At 60.6% G+C, this 18,352-nt stretch overlaps 1 protein-coding gene and 1 long non-coding RNA gene across 5 annotated transcripts in view; one reads left to right on the forward strand and one right to left on the reverse strand.

Annotated features, from left to right (window-relative positions):
• The window catches only part of C17H16orf74 (chromosome 17 C16orf74 homolog), a 45,874-nt gene that overhangs the window by 7,554 nt on the left and 19,968 nt on the right, over positions 1 to 18,352 (reverse strand). Inside the window, exons 3-4 of one of the 2 annotated variants that reach the window (XM_058707823.1) lie at positions 13,212 to 13,257; positions 12,054 to 12,138 (exon numbers count right to left, since the gene is read on the reverse strand). In XM_058707823.1, coding sequence (XP_058563806.1) covers positions 12,054 to 12,138; positions 13,212 to 13,239 — 113 coding nt within the window. In that variant the 5' untranslated portion in view covers positions 13,240 to 13,257. The remainder of the gene's footprint in view (positions 1 to 12,053; positions 12,139 to 13,211; positions 13,258 to 18,352) is intronic. The other variant, XM_058707824.1, reaches the window with a different exon arrangement.
• LOC131499678 (uncharacterized) lies at positions 1,072 to 12,191 on the forward strand. Of its 3 annotated transcripts, XR_009256013.1 has the most exons (4): positions 4,918 to 5,346; positions 5,502 to 5,834; positions 8,659 to 10,758; positions 10,927 to 12,191. It is a non-coding gene; the product is annotated as an uncharacterized LOC131499678 (long non-coding RNA). The 3 variants fall into 3 exon arrangements; XR_009256014.1 differs by lacking the exon at positions 4,918 to 5,346 and adding an exon at positions 1,072 to 1,172 and having other exon boundaries at positions 8,659 to 12,191; XR_009256012.1 differs by having other exon boundaries at positions 8,659 to 12,191.

Genomic DNA, 18,352 nt, shown 5'->3' on the forward strand with positions numbered 1-18,352 from the left:
CTAGGCAGTAACAGAACCTCAAAAGCCTGAGGCCGGTTGATGCCGAAAACAAGAAGGAAATCCCAAACCTGGCTGCTGTCCTATAGGGACAGCGCCTACCTCTGAGGGGTGTGGGGGTGGAGAAAATGAATGAATTCACGTAAAGCGCTTGCCCAGAGAGCCGGGGGGGGGGGGGGCCCTAGAGTGTGCCCCATCCCTGTTAGCATTCTCTATAATCATCCATAAAAAGCGTCTCATGGGGTGTTGGCAACAAAAGGAGGCTCTGATTATTGTTATCTGTAACAGGAGGGAGCCTCCCTGCTCTGTCTTCAAGGCCCCTTCCTTGGAGAATATTCCCAAGTTCTAAAATAAAATGCTAATGGCGAAGAGCCACACTCCTCCCAGGGCCCCCACATTTGCATTTTAACGGGTTCTGGGAGCTTGGCGACAAAGCCCACTTTCTTAATCGAGAAGCATAAGGTCACTCCGTGGGCCCTGGAGAGATGCTGGAGGCAGGGAGGAGGGAGGGGAGGGGAGGGGAGAGGGAGGAGGGCAGAGGGCGGAAAGAGGGAGGGCAGGACTCCAGAACCTCTCGACACCCCCCATCCCCATCCCCACCCCCGGGGAACTGCCCAGCCTCCAGCAGAGGGAAAAAGCTCTCAGGAGATAAAGTCTACTTTGGGGATTAAAAACAAATGCCAACCGTGCCCCAGACAAGGAGCTCATTTGTGCTAAAGCCAGAATTGTTACTCGTTAATTATGTGCCCGCCTCAGGCCATTAAAAGCCCATTTCCTGAAAGCGGTGGGTTTGGCTGGGATTCCAGGGGGCCAGGCCCCAAAGAGGCAGGGGACTGGGAGCAGATCTCAGCACCCCAGCAATACTGAAAGATCTCGGGGTGCCTGTGCAGGAAGCTTGGGGCGGGGACTGGCGGTCACCTGACCTTGACTGGGCCCCTGCTCTGGGGCACACGCTGTTCTTGGCCCTGGAGAAGGAGCAGGCCAGGCAGCCAAACCCCGGCCTGTGGGAGCGGGTGAAATGGGGAGACGCTGTGCTCGAGGGCCAGACAGACATCCCCCTGGAACCTGGTTCTGCACGGGGACTCATCTGGGAAGTTTGATGCAGGGCCCCACCCCCAGTGAGAACCTGATCTCACTGCTGTACTTGGGCCACCGGGATTCTTAAAAGCGTCCAGGTGAGTCCAACAGCCAGGGCAGGGAGTCCCCAGGCTAGGGTGACCGTGGGGACACAGCGGCACCACTCTGGGCCTAGTTCCCTGCCATAAAAGTAGGGTTAATACCAGTCTCATAGGAATGAAACACTGGTGTGGGGCACGTGCCGGCCAAGTGTCAGGGAAACGGCCAAGGGTGACCAGCTGGCTGGGGCCTGGGGGGGCCCCGGGTTGGGGGCCACTGCAGCTTTGTCACCCCCCCCCCCCGGGTGGATACTAGGACCCTGTCTGCTCACCAGGCGAGGAAAGAAGGTGCCAAGGATGCGCATAGGCTGCGTGGCTCCAGGCCTGCCCCTTCTGGTGTCAGCCACCACCTCCCAGCCTTCAGAAGCCCCGAGCCAGGCCTGTGCCCTGCTCAGGACGCCCCAGCTCCCCAGCTTCCCCGGGCCAGGGCCCCTTCCTCTGCAGCTCTCGGGGGTGGGGGTGAGGGGGGGGGTGGGGACCCAGGCCACTCAGAGGCCACAGCCGACACCTGCTGCCTGCAGCAGGCATCGTGGCTCACGGGCGCCCTCTGCTGCTTCTTTTGAAAATGGCGCATGGGCCGGCACCCAGCTTGGAGACCCCGTAGCCCACAGCGTGACTGTTGGGCTTGCGACGTCGCGGGGGCCAGAATGTACATCTGGGCTTTGGTACAGCTGGCAGGGACTCCACCTGTTTGGGCCTGGTTTCCTCCCCTGCGAATGGAGGTAACTAATGGCCTCCCCCTCCAGGGGGTGCTGAGGGCTCTAGGACCCACAGTGGGGGCTGCAATCCAGCCGGGGGGTGCGGTCATTAAGTGCGTTTGCAGGGGAGAAACCCAGAGTCGGTAAACACACGGGGTCACCAGGAGCACGGGATTCTACCCTTAGCACTCGCTCATTGGTTCAGCCCGAATTAAGTACCTGCGGGGCGGGTGCCACCCGGCTGATGCTCACAGGCCCCCGAGCCCACCCCCGCCGAGGGACAGCTGGAGTGGGGGCGGCTCTGACAAAATATTCCTGGTTCCAACTCAACACCCGGAGGCGCGTCTTCCGAACTGGATTGGAATGGCCACCGGCAGGGGAACGAGGGAAGACGGAGTCTGACTCCGTTCTGCTGGCCGGCCGTGACATCACCTGGCTTGGCCCCGGCCTTCTCCCCCGACGCTCCCGTCCCCCGCAGCGCAGAGCCGGGCCCAGGGAGGTGCTCGGTGGGCAGGCACGTAGTGTATACCTACTGTGTGCTGGGCCTCATTCCGGGGGCCGGGGACACAGCAGGGAACAGAAGGGTCCCAGCACGTGCTTCTCGGCGCCTTCCTCCACCTCCAGGCCCCAGTGCAGAAGGGAGACCCGGAAGATTCCAGGATCAGCCAGGAAAGATGTAGAGAGGCCCCTCCGCTGTTTCAGGCCGAGGGCGGGAGGGCTCACACTGCTGCAGCTGGGGGCCGTGTGACCCCCTCCCCCACCCGGGGGAAGTGATCATCTGGTCCTCCCAAGGAGGCCGACAGTGTGAGAAGCCCATCTTCCGGATGCACACACTGAGGTACAGAGGAGTCAGGGACCGCGGCCTGGGTCATGGGGGAACTGACAGGGACCCTGCCTTCCCAGGGGCCAGGAAGCAAATCGAATACTGTCTGGAGCCTGAGGTCAGTATTAAGAAGCCGATGATGGGAAGGAGCCCCCCGGATAGTGTTAGACGGTGGGAGTCAGGGATTCCCGGAGAGGCTGATCACAGAGTGGAAGGAGAAAGGCGGGGAAGGTGAGGGCACTTGGGTCAGCCCCAGCCTGCACAAAGGCCCCGGGGCAGGAACAGGGTGCGCTGGGGCCAGCACTAACTCCTGACCGGATGTCGGACTGAGCGCAGGTCTTTCTTTTTTTTTTTTTTTTTTTTTTTTTTAAATTTTTTTTTTTCAACATTTTTTATTTATTTTTGGGACAGAGAGAGACAGAGCATGAACGGGGGAGGGGCAGAGAGAGAGGGAGACACAGAATCGGAAGCAGGCTCCAGGCTCCGAGCCGTCAGCCCAGAGCCTGACGCGGGGCTCGAACTCACGGACCGCGAGATCGTGACCTGGCTGAAGTCGGACGCTTAACCGACTGCGCCACCCAGGCACCCCTGAGCGCAGGTCTTTCAAAACACAAGCCGACCGATGCCTCTAAGGGTTCCAGATGCACTTCATTTTTTTTTTTTTTTTTTTTTCTCATTCCAATTAAGCAGAAAGCCTTGCACGATTACGGATGAGGCCAGGGCAGTGAGGGCGGTTTTACCTTTTCCAGGCAGCATGGGCCCAGTGGAGACAGCAGTGGATGTTTTAAATCTCTTTTTAATTAAGGAAAAAGCCCCAGCTTGCGTCAGGGATGAACTGCGTGAGCAAGAGCCCGGGAAGACGCGCCAGAGAGAGGGAAGGGCAGGCAGGTGGGGTGGACGTGGCTGCCACCCTCAGCCCCCCTCGGCCCGCCCACCTGCCCCCAGCGCCAGGGCCGACTCTGGTGGGCTCCCGGCCCCGAGCCTCTCCGGAAGGCTCCCTGGGTCTCGGCCAGGGGGGTGAGGGTGCAGTGAGAACCAAAGTCAAAGAAAGCAGGCAGAGCCCCTGGCACGGGCCCGGGTCACGGGAAATGCTTGGCGTGTGCAGCTCCAGGCTCCTCCGCGTCCACACCGCTGACGTTTGGGACAGACTGTGTTTTGTGGAGGGGGCCGCCCTGTGCCCAGTAGGGGGGCTAGCCCTGGCCTCCAGAGGCTGTAGCAGCCTCCAGCCGTGACAACAAAAAATCCCTCCAGATGCCACCGGTGTTCCCCGGGGGTTGAGTTGGCAAGTCAAGTGCAAATGATTTTTTAGCACAAGTCCCACGCAATATTTGGGACACGCTGGCACCCGACAATTATTCCTCGTTTACCTGAAATTCAGATGTAACTGGGCATCCTGTGCTTTCCCTCTAAATCTGGCAACTCGGCGTGAGGGGGAGGGGTGCAGAATCCCCCCCAGGCGACAAGCGGAGAACCACGGTTCTAGCTGTTACTAATTGCCACAAGAGCTCTGCCGTCCAGAGCGGGTGCCTGATAGCCGTTGGCCTCCTTTGTCCCGAGTGGCCTGCCTGGATTCGCGGGACGGGGCTGCAGGATGGCCGGAGCCACAGGGACTGGCGTCCCCACTCTGCCTTTTGCCGGCTGTGTGGGCTGGGCACCTTTCTTGCCTTCTCTGAGCCTCTGTTTCCAGACTCACGGAGGGGATAAGTGAAAGGGGGCTATCCACCGGCCTCCCTTACTAGGACACAGATGCGAGCTTTCACCCAGGAGACTGGCCTGTAACCCGCAGGGCTCCCGTAAGGACACGTGATGCTCAGTGAAGGTGTGTGGGGGCCCGCTGGCCACTAGTGGGCGGGGCCATATCATTAGGGCTGTCAGCACAGCCACTGGGGCCACCGCACGAGTCGATGCCTGCCAGTCCCAGAGGCAGACGGTGAGCGGGACTGTCCTGAGCAAACATGTGAGCTCCTGGGGAGCCTGGGCCCTGAGGACAGGCACACGTCATTCCAGGATCTGGCGCCCGCTGGGCACAGAGCTACCTGCCTGCCACTGCCCTGCACACCCTGATGCCAGGGCAAGTGCAGCGAGCCTTCTCAGAGCGCTTGCTCTCTGCACAGGCAAGGGGTGGCGCTGCCCACGGCCGGAGGGCACACTGGCCTTCGTGGAGGGAGAAGACAAGGAGGACCACCCCCCAGCACCTCGTATGGAGGGCCTGCCGCGCCTGGGACTACCTAGACCACAGCCCTGAGGGGGTGGGGAAAACGGAGGCAAAGACAAATCATCCCACTTGCCCCTGATCACACGGCCACCGCCCACAGCACACGCCCATCCTACCAGAGGCAGCACCGTGACGGCTGTAAAGTTCTGGGTGGTGACCCAGGACATGCAAGGCTGACACACAGGAAACTCTGCACCAGCTCTGCCCCAGAGCGTCCCCCGTGGTCCTCACGTTGGCGCCTGGGGCGGGGGGGGGGGGGGGGCAGACCAGCCCTCACTTCACAGAAACGGAGGCCTCTGCCTTGGGCCCCGGGACACACGGGGCTCCCCGGTGACTTCAGAGAGGGTCTCAGACGAGTTTCAGGCGTGGCCTGGGCAGCGCAAAGCTGCTTGCTCCACACGACAGGTGACAGGTGACACGCACAGAGGTCTCGAGCAGGTAAAGATCAGGCACAGGAGAAGCTATCGGTGCGGTCAGGGGTCGGGGGAGTGGTCTTAGGGGACCGTTCTGTTTCTGGACGCGGCCGTGGGCCGGTTCGTGAAACTCCATCCAGCGGCTGCCTTACAGCCTGTGTCTTTGCTCTGTCCACACAGACCTTTCTCTCAGAAAAGACACGACGCATAATCTTCCCCAAGATACCACTTTGCACCCATGAGACCATCGAGGAAAACAAAGGCCGTTCACGCTACATTAGCTCAGTCATTCCCCACGCGGTGGGTACTCTTGAGGCCACGTGGCAACACTCTCAACACGACAAGGGCAGGCGCGCTCCTACCTAACGGCGGGTCGACTGCCACCACTCGCATTGGGAAAAGAAAAGGAGTACGCCCAAGACCATGTCTGCGCATGAAGACATAGAATATTCTGGAAGGCGACGCAAGGAAGCGGTGACCATGGCTGGCTCCAAGCAGGTGGTCAGGATAGAGGTAAGGGAAGACTTACTCTTTACTACATATCCTCTTTTTTTTTTTTTTTTTAAGTTTATTGATTGATTGATTGATTGATTGAGAGAGAGAGAGAGAGAGGGAGAGAGAATAGCATGGGAGGGGCAGAGAGAGAGAGAGAGAGAGAGAGAGAGAGAATCCTAAGAAGGCTCTGCACTGTGACCACAGAGCCCAACTCGGGGCTCGAATCCATGAACCGTGAGATCATGAACTGTGAGATCTGAGCCAAAACCAAGAGTCAGATGCTTAGCCAACTGAGCCACCCAGGCTCCCCTTTCCAACACATTTTTTGGTACATTTTACATTCTGTACCATGGAGGTACTTTATGTATTCAGAAAATAAAGCAATAAAAAAGAGAAAACACTTTCTAAGGAAGGCTAACATAGACAGACTTAGGTAGTAGGAAGGAGAGAGGTGGGCCATTGTGGTCACTGGGCCCAGGGAAGCCCACAGTGAACCCTACAGAGTCCTGGGGTGGGGACACCGGGTCTAGCTGGTCCCCCTCCCAGGCCAGCAGCATTGGCAGCTGGAGTCCAGCCCGCCAGGTTCTGCTCTCAGCTCACCCCCCAGGCACCCTGTTCTTCAAGGCTTCTTCACTTTGAGACAGCCGTGGTGACTGCTTTGTGAGTCCCCTTCCTTCCAGAACATTCTCTGTCTGCACATGCAAATTCTGTTCCTTTTTCCCACCGAGTGGTGGTATTAGACACCCCCCCCCCATCCCGCCCCTTGTTCCTTTCACTGAACCGTGCGTGTGGTTCTCCAGCTGCTCAGATAGAGCGGCCGGTCCTTTTTCACACCTTCGTGCTCTCGCCTGCATGGCCCACACTTCTGACCCACACGTGGAAGGCCCACGGCCAGGATGCCAGGGTGGGCCGCCAGGAGCTGAGGCCGGCTGTGGGGGTGGCTATGACTTCAAGGACAGGTGTCCTCAGGGCCCGTCCCTTTGTGGCTCAGCCCTGTCCCCCAGGACCAGGCTAGTCCCCAGCCACCTGGAGTGCTGCCCGCTGATGGGCCCCTAGGGCCTGCCCTCCGTCAAGCTGGGAGGGGCCGAGGTGTGGCGATCGAGGCGCTCAGGGCCAGGCACACCCACACTCCCCTCATCTCGGCTCTGCCCAAGGTCACGCCCCTCCCGGCGTAGCCCTCCACCTTGTCCGGTAGGTGGGCAGGTAAAAGGCCCGTCCCCCTTGATCTAGGACAGTTGTGTGGGGCCATCTCAGGTACAGAGCCCTGGAGGTGCGTCCAAGCAGGTGGGACTGTGGAGGCGTAGCTGGTGCTCAGAAGCCCAAGCCTGCCCTCGGGCCACAGGCTTCCACGGGCAACCTTAGGTATGGGTCCTTCAGGGCGCCCCAGGCCGGGCAACCTGACTGTGACCCTCCCGGCAACCCCTCCCTTCCTCCCTAGGACAGCAGGGTGCAGGTGGGGTCAGCCTGAGCAGGACACGGGGCTAGATCCTGGCCATGAGCCTGGAGGGCTGCGGGCTCTCCTGCGGGGACAGGGCACGGCCAGAGGAACTGCCATCTGATTACCCACCCCTCCTCTGAGTGGGTGGGGGTCTCCCCGCCCTCCGAGCCCCTGCCTTCTGGGTTTCCAGCCAAGCTAACCTTGTCGCCTTGGACAGCCAGTCCCCAGCCCAAGCTCCACCTGAAAAGCAAGGACACTGGATCCGAACGGTGGTTCTCAAACCTGGGCTGCACAGGCGGATCAGCTGGAAGGCTTCGTAAACACACTGGTGCCCAGGGCCCACACCCCAGCTGAGGCCTTACCACCCCCCGGGAACGGGCCAGGGCTGCACCATTTTGAAAGCCATCCATGTGATTCTGAAGGGCAGGGGATGCTTTGACCCCTGGTCTGCACCGATTCCCTGCTTCCTGTGACTAATAAAAGACATTCTGGGTCCCACGGCTCAGCTGTCATGGCCCTGCCTGCCCCTGTGACCTCACCTCCTCCTGCTTGGCCCCTCATTCCTGCCACACGCCCTTCTTCAGTGCTCATCAGCTCACCCAACATGTTCCTGTCTCAGGGCCTTTGCACCTGCTGCTCCCTCTGCCTGGAACACTGCCTCTGCATGGCTGGCTCTGACGTACGCACGGCAAGAGGCCCTCAGCCGCCTCGTCCCCACTTCACCTCCCTTTACTGCCGTCACTGCAAAATCTACCCATCTGGGTCTCGTGCTCACACACTCCTTTCTGCCTCTCCTACGTGGGGGCAGGGACTCTGAGCTGCTCACTGCCCTTCCCTGGGGTCCGGTGCAGTGCCTGGCATGTAGCAGACACTCAACCACAGATAGAAGGTATGCCAGAACAGTGCTGGTCTGGGCTCTGTCCCCCATGGGAAGGGGGGTGCAGAGGTAGGCGGCAAGGTTAGGGCCCCCCCACCCAGGATCCCCATGGGCGGGAAGCCGCAGCCCACCGTACAGACAGGAACACTAACACTCGGTAAACAGAGACACTGACCTTGGCCATCTTCTGTCCCCATGTTAGCCCCATCTGTCGCCTTCCTTTCAAAGGTATAAAGCCTCTAACTCGTTTCTGAAAACTGCTGAAAATGTACCGGCTGAATGGAGGCCTTTACAACCCCCTGTTCATGGAGCTCCCAGCCCCCACTGGAGTAAAGCCCAAGTTCTGCCCTCTTCCCCTCCCACCTGGCCTCTTCTCTCCTTGAACACCTGCTCCTCTCCTCTCTCCTTCCCCACTCTCTCCCAGACCAGCTCTCGCAGGCTTGCTTGCTGCCAGGGTCGCGCGCTCTCTCTCTCTCTCTCTCTCTCTCTCTCTCTCCACCTCTCTCCCCCTTTCCCCTCTCTCCCAGCTGCACAGCGGCCTTGCTCCTGTCTGAAGCCCTGTATCCAGCCCTGGGTCAGCGCACAGTAGGGATGCAATCAATGTTTGTGCAATCAACAGTCCCCAGACAGACCCCACCGGCAGCATCGGGCGGCTGGAACCAACCATCTGCCCTAGACGGGGCCGCGGAGTGACTCTCATCTGCGCCGGGACCCGCAGTGAGTCCTGGGCCTCCCGACACCAATCGGAAGAATGGGCATCCTGACTGCCAGCCCCAACCACCCCATGCCTGGGTTACAGGCCGAGTGGGGGAGAGGCTCTGAGCCCCTGTTCAATTCCCCTGCAAGGGAGAAATGCCCTGGGCAGTCGGGGGCGCCGGGGAGGGCATGCCCGTGTCCCTTGTCCCCACCATCACCATTGTCACCTGCTCAGAAGAGACTAAAAACCCCAACATCGGCCAGATCCCAACAGTGGGCCGTCCTCCCAAACAGCCAGCCGGTCCTCCTCAAGATGGTCAAGGTCACGAAGACAGGAGCTTCTGAGAAACCCTCACGACCAGAGGAAACTGAGGAGATGTGACAAGTCGTTGCAAGGTGGGCTCATGGGACAGCGAAGGGGCTTGAGGGGCAAATGGAGGAAAACCCAAACAAAGCATGGACTCCACTTATACTAACCTGTTGGGACTGATCTGCTGACCCGGATGAAGGGGCCAGTGTGCTAACTCTCGGCGAAACCGTAGTACTTCCCATAAATCTAAAACTGTTCTAAAACACAGTCGTTAAGACACTTGACCAAGCCACCAACTCTGGACGCAGTCTTCGTCTCCTGGTCCCCTTTCCTCCCAGCCCCACCTGGCCCCAGAAGGACAGTCGGCTGGGACCAGCCCGGCCCGGGAGCCCTGTCTGCTGGGTACCATCTCCAACTCTCAAAACCTGGCCCAGGCGTTGTCCTCACTCATCATTCCACTTCACAGATGGGGAAGCTGAGGCTCTGACACAGGAAAGGATTTTCACAAAGCTGCACTTAGGGCACACCTGGGATCCGAACTCAGCTCTCTCTAACCCCAGAGCCCCGTCACCAGTGTTTCCCCAACTTGAGCAGGCACCGGAATCCCCCAGAGGGTTTGTTAACCGCCCCCCCCCCCATTCCCCGAGTTTCTGACTCCGTCGTCTGGGAGGGTCTCACACGTCCGACCGGTTCCCAGATGACGCTGAGGCTGCATCGAGACCCCACCGAAAACCACACAGCCCTACCGTGCTGTCTCCCGGGCAGCGCCACCCCACACTCAGGCACGGGGAAACCACGCACCCCTCCCTGCTGCCTGCTGAGCCCGCCCCTCCTGCCCGGCCACGTGACCCGGGGCCTGTGCCTCGGTCTCCCCATCTGCGAAGTGACGTACGCTGCCCAGCTGTAGTGAGGATTAAAAGGCAAATCCGGGGAACTCATTCCAGGAGCAGCTCCTGGCTCACGGGGAGGCCGGCCACATGCCTGACCTTGGATCCTTGGATGAGAGGGCATGAGGGAGGAGCTCTTTGGACAGTGGAGCACTCCCAGTCGCCACGGCTGCTCCCGCCAGGCCCTCGGGCAGCAGGACCCCACTCCCAGGGCTCCTCTGTGCCCACTCGCCTTGGGGACAGGACACCAGGATGTGTTCCTTTCCCACACCACACCCTCACCAGCTCCTGCCTCGGGCGGGGTCTCTGCCATCAGACCGAAGGGCACGCTCCCACCCCTCGCGCAAGGGGCTCAGGGGTGAAGTGACTCGCAGTGGGGTGACGGGTGTCCCCCCATATCCACATCCACCTGGAACGCGACCTTATTTGGAAACAAGGTCTTTGCAGATGTGATTAGTTAAGAACGTTGTGATGAGATCATCCTGGATTTAAGGCTGGCTCTAAGTGCAAGGACAGGTGTCTCCATAAGAGGAAGGACACAGAGACAGGGAGGAGGCCGTATGGGGACAGAGGCAGGCAGGGAGGACCTTCCCCTGGAGCCTCCGGAGGTCCTGTGGCGACCCTGCGGGCACCCTGGTTTTGGACTTCTCATCAAGTTCTGATCAAGAATTCACCATCGATCCTAACTATGAGACTGGGTCACTTGGATATCTGGAATTTATCCCAAAGAAGTAGTAAGTTTAGGGGCGGCATGGTGGCCTGGTCCGTTAAGCGTTCGACTTCGGCTCAGGTCAGGAGCTCACGGTTCGTGGGTCCGAGTCCCATTGTCAGACTCTGCACTCACAGTGCGCAGCCTCCTCGGGATTCCCGCTCTCTCTCCCTCTCTCTCTGCCCCTCCCCAGCTGTGCCCTTTCTCCCGCTCTCAAAAATAAATTAACAAAAAAAAGGAAATAACAGTTAACAAAATTGGAAATGAAAGATGACCAAAACGGCACCATTTACAAACGCAACAAGCTGGAAATGACCCAAGACCAACTGTTGGCGGAAGGTGACACAGGCATCAGAGTGTGGAAGGACGCGCAGGGCCCACACTAAACACGTACGGGTCTCGGCCCCACAGCCGGGTGACGGCACGCCTCTGCGGGCGGCGAGGGCAGAGGAGGTAAGGTGGACAACTGCGTGCACTGCGCACGTCCCTGGCGGCAAGAGTCAAACTCAGGCTCCGCAGAGGAGGACGGCCTGGGTGGTGTTGGTGAAGCACCGAGAGCAGGTCCTGTGCCCAGCTTCCCCCGCCCCGCTGCCTGTCCCTCTCAAGTGGCCTGCCACCTCCAGGGATCGCGGCTGTGAGAGGCTGGTGTGGCTGGTGGCAGGCCTCGCCCCTAAGAGCTACAGTGAAAAATACGCGAGCAGACCTCCCTCGACGGCACTGTCCCTGTCCCGGCAGGTGGCTCCTCGGGGGCCAGGCTGGAGGTGGCCCTTTGAAAGGCTCCCAGTGCCAGGAGCATTCGGCCTGCTGCCCTGCCGGGGAGGGGAGAGAGGGCGGCGGTGTGGTCCCCAGCGCCCGGGCACCCTCCCCTGCTTGGGCCCCAGAGGTTCCTCCAAGGCCTCGGTTTACTTGTCAGAGATGTGCTGGGACGGCAACCCAAAGCCCTGGACCGTGGGGGGCTGAGTGGATACCCCAGACGTGGCCTCTGCGCGCGAGGCACTCTCACTCCGCCTGAAAAAGGAGGGCCTGAGCACATCATGCTGAGTCAAGCAGGCCAGTCACAAGAGGACCGATACTGTACCACCCACTCAGATGAGGTGCGCGGGTGCCGGGGGTAAGCGCTTTCACAGAGACAGAAGGAAGGGCGGCGGCAGGCGGGGCTGGGAGAGGGGGCCGGGAGGGAGGGTGTGCGGCGGGCGGGGGCAGAGTTCCGGTCCGCAAAGCGGAGGCGGGTTCGGCCGCACACAGCGTGAGTGCGCTTGATGTCTCGGCCCTCACTGTCCGCTTACACACGGTTAAGAGCGCGAACTTTATGTTACGTACATTTTGCCACGATTAAAACCCAAAACGGTAAGCTGGCGCCGAATGCCTCCTCTGTGCCCCGCGCCGGGGAGGCCCGCAGCGAAGCCTGAAGGATGACGGTCCTTGAGCTCCAAGGGCGGGGTCTGGGTGCGACGGCTGGCCCTCAGCAGGTGCCCCTCCCCCCCCAGGTGTGCGCTCAGCAGGTGCCCCCCCGCCCCCCCCCTCCTGCGTGGGCTCAGCCTGCGGCCTCAGAGGGGCCGGGCCCTGGAGGGGGGTGGGCTGCTTCCGCCTCTCCAGCATCCCCGTCCCCACTTTGCAAACGACACCCTGTTGGTGTCCAGGGGAACCACTGCCGCGCACCTGCTCCGCGTCTTAGAGAAACTGTTCACCAAGATGCCCCACCCCCTGGTCAAGGGGCGGGGCCCATACCCGAAGCGGGGCCAATCAGATGCACTCCTGAGCTCACCCATCCCGGCAGGGGGACTGAAGGTGGTCCTTCTGCCTGGCCCGGGCCTTCCCACACCCCTGACTTCCTGCGGCGAAGGGATGGGGCCGGGGACACCCCCAAAACATCCAGGAGGTGAGTCAGCTCTGCGAGGCATGCCACCCACATGGGCGAGGGAGGGGCCATCAGAACGACCCCCAGGTTTCAGGCTGGGAGGCGTCTGTCACCGAATAACGGGCTTCAAGGGGAGAGGTCTCCCTGTGGACCGTGGCTGGACATCAGGGGCAAGGGCACAGGACAGATGTCTGCACTGCCTCTGCCAACACCTACCACGTGCCACCGGGACGCTGCCTCCTTCTAGGACCTTCCCCGGGCCCCGGCAGGCCGAACCCCCTATGCCGGTGACACCAGGCCCGCGGGGTGCAGAGCAAAAACGCCGTGTGTGCCCCGGCTCTTCCTCCCTTACTCTCCGCGGTTGGGATTAGTCCTCCTGAGGGAGAAGCCAAGGCCCAAGGGCACCGTGGCCACGTCCGTCTCCTGCCAGTGGCAGGGAAGGAGGAGTGCTGAGAGCCACAGCCCGCATCTATAAGGCACCTGCTGTGTACAGATGCTGCCTTGACTGGCGGTGCCCCCGCCCTCTCCGGGGTGTGCCTCCTGCTCTCTCCTGCCTCATTCCTGCACCGCCCCTACCTCCCTGGGCCCCAGAAGAGCTGTTGGGGAGCCGCCCCCCTTACCTTTCAGGCAGGACAGCTTGAGCCCCATGGCGGCGCGTCCGCAGGCCTGCGGAGAGAGAAGGGGCTTGCTGGGTGCTGGCCATGTGCGGCCAAGCCCCCCCCCCCCCCCCCGCAGCCCCACGGGTGCACAACAGGAAGTAGTGGGGACAGAAGCCGCCGGTGACTGGCGAGGTCAGGGTGCTGCATCTGGGCTGAGTTTGCTCAAAGATGAGCCTGTGCTGGCGGAAAAAGCGTTCAGGCGCCTCGGAGCTAAATATACTGGAGGGTCCTGGAGCGTGGGGTGCAGCTGAGGTGAGGGTGTGGTCGGGCCGCCCTTCGGAACCGAAGCCACCTGGCCTTTCCGTTAAGGGGCTGCTGGCTTCAGAAGCAGCAGGGCGGGGGGGGGGGGGAACCCTTGGCCAGCCTGCAGGTGGCCCTGAGCCCGCCGTGATGGGCTCACCTTCTGCTGTGGTGCGGCCGCTCTTTATAAATGCGCGTGCTTTGGAGATCTAACAGATCGAGGCACCCGGGCCTTAGTCCGTGGGAGTTAAAACTGTCCCAAGTGTTCTCACGATCTGCCGGCCGACTGATGGATAAAACAGGGGGCAGCTGACGATGTATGCGCCTGACGCTCCGCGGCAACAACCCCGGGAGGTGTTACGACTTCCCCATTGACCGATGTGGAAATCAAGGCTCAGAGAGCTGGTGTCCCCTGCCCGAGCCCAGCCAGCTTCCTAGGAGAGGGGAGCTGGGGTTCCAACCCCGGGGCTGCCCCTCCAGGGGCCTGTGAGGCTTGCAGGCCCTTCCAGGGAAGGCGAGGCTCTTGTTTTCACCTCTGAGGTTCCTTGGGTCTGAGGGTTGATGGGGGCGGGGTGCTTATCCCTCCTTTCACAGGGAGCTGCCTGTGTGCCAGGCTGGGGAGGGGAGAGGGATGGAGGGGGCCGGCAGGGGGGGCCCATCATCTCCTCATCCTGCACAGAGGCTGGCACCGATGCCTAGGAAATGCTGGGGTCCCCCAGGCGTCCATGACGTGGGCTGTGCTGGTCCCCCCCCCCCGGGAACTTATCAGTCATGCAGCATCTCGGGCACACCCAAATGAATCGGTATTTTAACAAGGCCCCTTGGGAGTTGTGTGCCTGTTAAGGTCAGAGATGCTGGCTCTGGGCCAGAAATTGTGGGGTCTCAGCGTGGAAGATGGGGGCAGTGAGGGTGTGGCAAAGTGGCTGGAAGTCCGGGAGACACGCAGGGTCAGGAGATGGGGGGGCGGGGGGGGGGGGACTTGGAGAGACCCAAGGGGAGGGCTCTGATTTCATCCAGGCTGGGTATGTGGGACAGGCAGGAAGGAGGTGGCCTGGAGACATCTGCTGGGGGATGGGCTGGGGACACGAGTGGCAGGGAGGGAGACGGGGCAGGGGAGGGACAGACTGCCGTGGAGCTCTGACTTGGCCGGGGCCTGACTCAGCCAGCTGACCACAGGCAGGTTCCTCAACCAACCTGGACTTCACTTTCCTCATCTTTAAAATGGGGAGGATGCTCTTGGAGGTGTCACTGAGCAGCATGGAAAACTGAGTTATCAGGGGGGCACAAGGCTCAAGCTCAAGAAGTGTCAGCTGCTGTGGTTTATGACAGTCCCAGAGAGAGGACAGGTCTTGGTTTCCAGCAGGGGGTCTTTCTCCAGGGCTGTGCTGTCCCGAGTGTGGTCCTGGCCCAGAGGCCTGGGGCAAGTGATCGCCGGGAGCTCATGAGAAATGCCAGCTCTCGGGACCCATCCTGCCTGCAGTCTTGGGGGCTGTATCCAAGCAAGACGCAGGGGAGGCTCAGCACAGCTGCCGAGGCACGGGGCCCAGCAAGATCGCCTGGGCACTTAGCAAAATACCGATGCCTGGGTCTCACCCCAGAGATTCCGGGGTAATTGGCCTGGGGTGTGGGCCTGGCACTGGGATTTTTAAAAGCTCCCCAGAGGATTCTAATGTGCAGGACGAAATGCCATGGAAAGGGTGTCCTTCCTCAGGGGGAGAGGAAGGGCTGGGCTGGGGGAAGAGAGAGCCCGTGAGAATAATGGGTGTTATTTCTGGAGCGTTCACTGTGTGCCCAGCACCCACCAGAGCTCCTGGACCGAGATTCCTGGCCAGTTAATGCTCCCAACAGCCCTTAGGGGTTGGGACCATCCCCACCTCACAGAGGAGGAAACACAGGCACAGAGAGGTTAGTTTGTACAAGGTCTTATGGATAGCAAGTGGCGGGGTCAGGATTCAAACACGGCACTTTGGGCCCTAGAGCGACAACACTTCCAACCACAGGGCTGGGAGGGGGAGTGGTAGGCAGGGGGGTGGCCTAGACCTTCCCTCTGTCTCTCCCCACCCTCCCCGGGGCTGGGTCTCCGGCCCAGGGGTCTGCAGCCCTGAGGTCGGGCTCACGAGCAAATACAGCCAGGGCCAACGCTGGCCACTGTAAGCAGCCCGCGTGACATCACGCTTTGTATGGTGCACCCCACTGATGTCACTGTGCACTTCTGGGCGGTCCTCAAGTGGGGGCCACAGTGCACCCGACAGATCGTACGTGCATCCCATCTCAGGGGTTATTATTTAAAAAAAAACTATTTATTTTGAGAGAGAGGGAGAGCAGGAGCAGGGGAGGGGCAGAGAGAGAGAGAGAGCAGGGGAGGGGCAGAGAGAGAGGGAGAGCAGGAGCGGGGAGGGGCAGATAGAAAGTGCAGGAGCAGGGGGATGGGCAGAGAGAGAGCAGGAGCAGGGGAGGGGCAGAGAGAGAGAGAGAGCAGGAGCAGGGGAGGGGCAGAGAGAGAGGGAGAGCAGGAGCAGGGGAGGGGCAGAGAGAGAGAGAGAGAGAGAGAGAGAGAGAGAGAGAGAGAGAGAGAATCCCAAGCAGGCTCTGGACAGTGCAGAGCCCGACTGGACGCGGGGCTTGATACCACGAAGTTTGAAATCATGACCTGAGCTGAAATCAAGAGCCAGTGCTCAACAGGCTGACCCCCCAGACGCCCCCCCCCCCATCCCAGGGTTTAGACAATGGTTTATGAGGAGGTCTTCCTGGAGGAAGTGATGAAAAACCACCACCGTGCTGTGGGTGCAGGGGGAGGACACAACCAGGGCAGGGGCGCCAACACTGAAAGGTGGGAATATTCGTTATGTACCTTTGTGTTTGTTTGCAAAGCACTACAAGAGTAAAAAAAAAAAAAAAAAGACAATTATCTGTAGGCGACAGTATGGGGTCAACGCTCAGTTCTCTGATTTTTATCACTGAACCAAGTCTGTCAGAGACGGTTCCTGCCCCTAGGACACACACGCCCAAGGGTCCAGGGCCATCACGCCTGCAACTGAACTCTCAGCTTGCACAGCTGGAAAGTCAAAACACGCATGTGTATGTGCAGAGGCAGAATGTGGCCAAACGTTCATCTCTGGGGATGGGCACGAGGGGCACCTGGTGTTCTTGCAACTTTTCTGGAAGCTTGAAACTATTTCCAGGAGTCAACCAGGGAAAAAAACGGCAGAGACAACAGGGGTCCCGCAGCCCCTGTGCCCAACACCGCTGCCTCCCAGCGGTGGCATGGGAAGTTTTGTGCATTGGACCCCGTTTTCTTAGAAACTGCTCTGATGCAGTGGGAGGTGTGCTCTGGTGCCTGGAGGCTGTGTTATGCTGTGCCGGGAGCACCACCTCCCTAAGAGTTGCCTCGAATTGACAGGTGTCGTCCCAGAGCTGTCTTGTAGCTTAAAAAATACCCGTCTTGGGACGCCAGGGGGGCTCAGTCGGCTCAGCGTCCAACTCTTGATTTCAGCTCAGGTCATGATATCATGGTTCATGAGATAGAGCCCCACGCTGGGCTCCCCAGTGACAGCACAGAGCCTGCTTTGGATTTTCTCTCCCCATCTCTCTCGGCCCCTCCCCTGCTCCTTCTCTCTCCCTCTCTCTCTTTCTCAAAATAAATAAGTTTAAAAATAACCACCTCAAAACACCCAGCAGGGAAGGAGGGAAGGAAGTGGGGAGGGGAGAGGGAGGGAAGGATGGAGGAAAGGGGGAAGAAAGAAAGAAGGGAGGGAGGGAGGAAAGGAAGGGGGAGGGGGAGGATAGATAGAGGAGTGGGATGGAGGGAGGGGATAAGGGGGGACAGAGGGGAGGGGGGAGGAGAAGTGGGAGGGAGGGGGAAGGGGGAGGGGGAGGATAGGAAGAGGAGTGGGATGGAGGGAGGGCATAAGGAGGGACAGAGGGGAAGGGGGAGGGGAAGTGGGAGGGAGGGGATAAGGAGAGACAGAGGGGAAGGGGGAGGGGAAGTGGGAGGGGGGGAAGGGGGAGGGGGAGGAGAGGAAGAGGAGTGGGATGGAGGGAGGGGATAAGGGGGGAACAGAAGGGGAAGGGGGAGGGGAAAGGGGAGGTGGGGGGAAGAGGAGGGGAAGGAGGGGGTGGGAGGGGGAAAGGGGAGGGAAGTGGGGAGGGACGGAGGTTGATGAAAGAACAGCCAATCAAGGAGGCAAGAGGCAGGGGAAGCAGGCGTGGCCCCAGCTGGTGCAGGGACACAGGACAAGAAGCTGCACCAGGGTCAGGCGGAGGTGGCACCTAGGGGTCGTGTCAGCGTGCAGCGATTCTGTCTCCGCTTTCTAGAATTCCCAGGTGCAGAATGTTCACAAAGCGCCGTTCCTCATCCCAGCGTCCCGCCATGCCTCTCCTCGTCCAGCTCCTCCCTCCCCACGGGACAGAAGGTGGGCGGCAGGTGGGGGGTGGCCCTGGGGATCGAGGAAGAGCTGGCGTCCAAGAGCTGTGTGACCTCAGCCAAGGCACTTCCCTCTCTGAGCCTCAGGTTCTGAAGTTCGTCCCCCCCAGGCTCTGTGTCCTGGTCTGTGAAACAGGCATCCTGCCACCAGCCTCAGGGACGGTGGCCACTGTCACTGTCAGTCACTGTCACGGAGCAGTCCCGGGAGGGCACTGCATTAGAAGACTGCCCGGGGCATCCCGAGTTGGGTCCAGAGGAGGAGGTGCTCCCCGGGGTGATCCGCTCCCTCTGGGGTCGGGGGTGGGGGCTGGGGGCGGAGGGCCAGCCCGGAAGAGGCCACGGATGCTGCGTGGGAGCGGCCCCGCGTGGGACGGGCTGAAGCTTGATTCTACACCTGTGTGAGTGGAGGCCTGCCTTCACGGTCATTCTCACGGCAACG

Source organism: Neofelis nebulosa, chromosome 17 (assembly GCF_028018385.1).
Source record: "Neofelis nebulosa isolate mNeoNeb1 chromosome 17, mNeoNeb1.pri, whole genome shotgun sequence".
Lineage (NCBI taxonomy): Eukaryota > Metazoa > Chordata > Mammalia > Carnivora > Felidae > Neofelis > Neofelis nebulosa.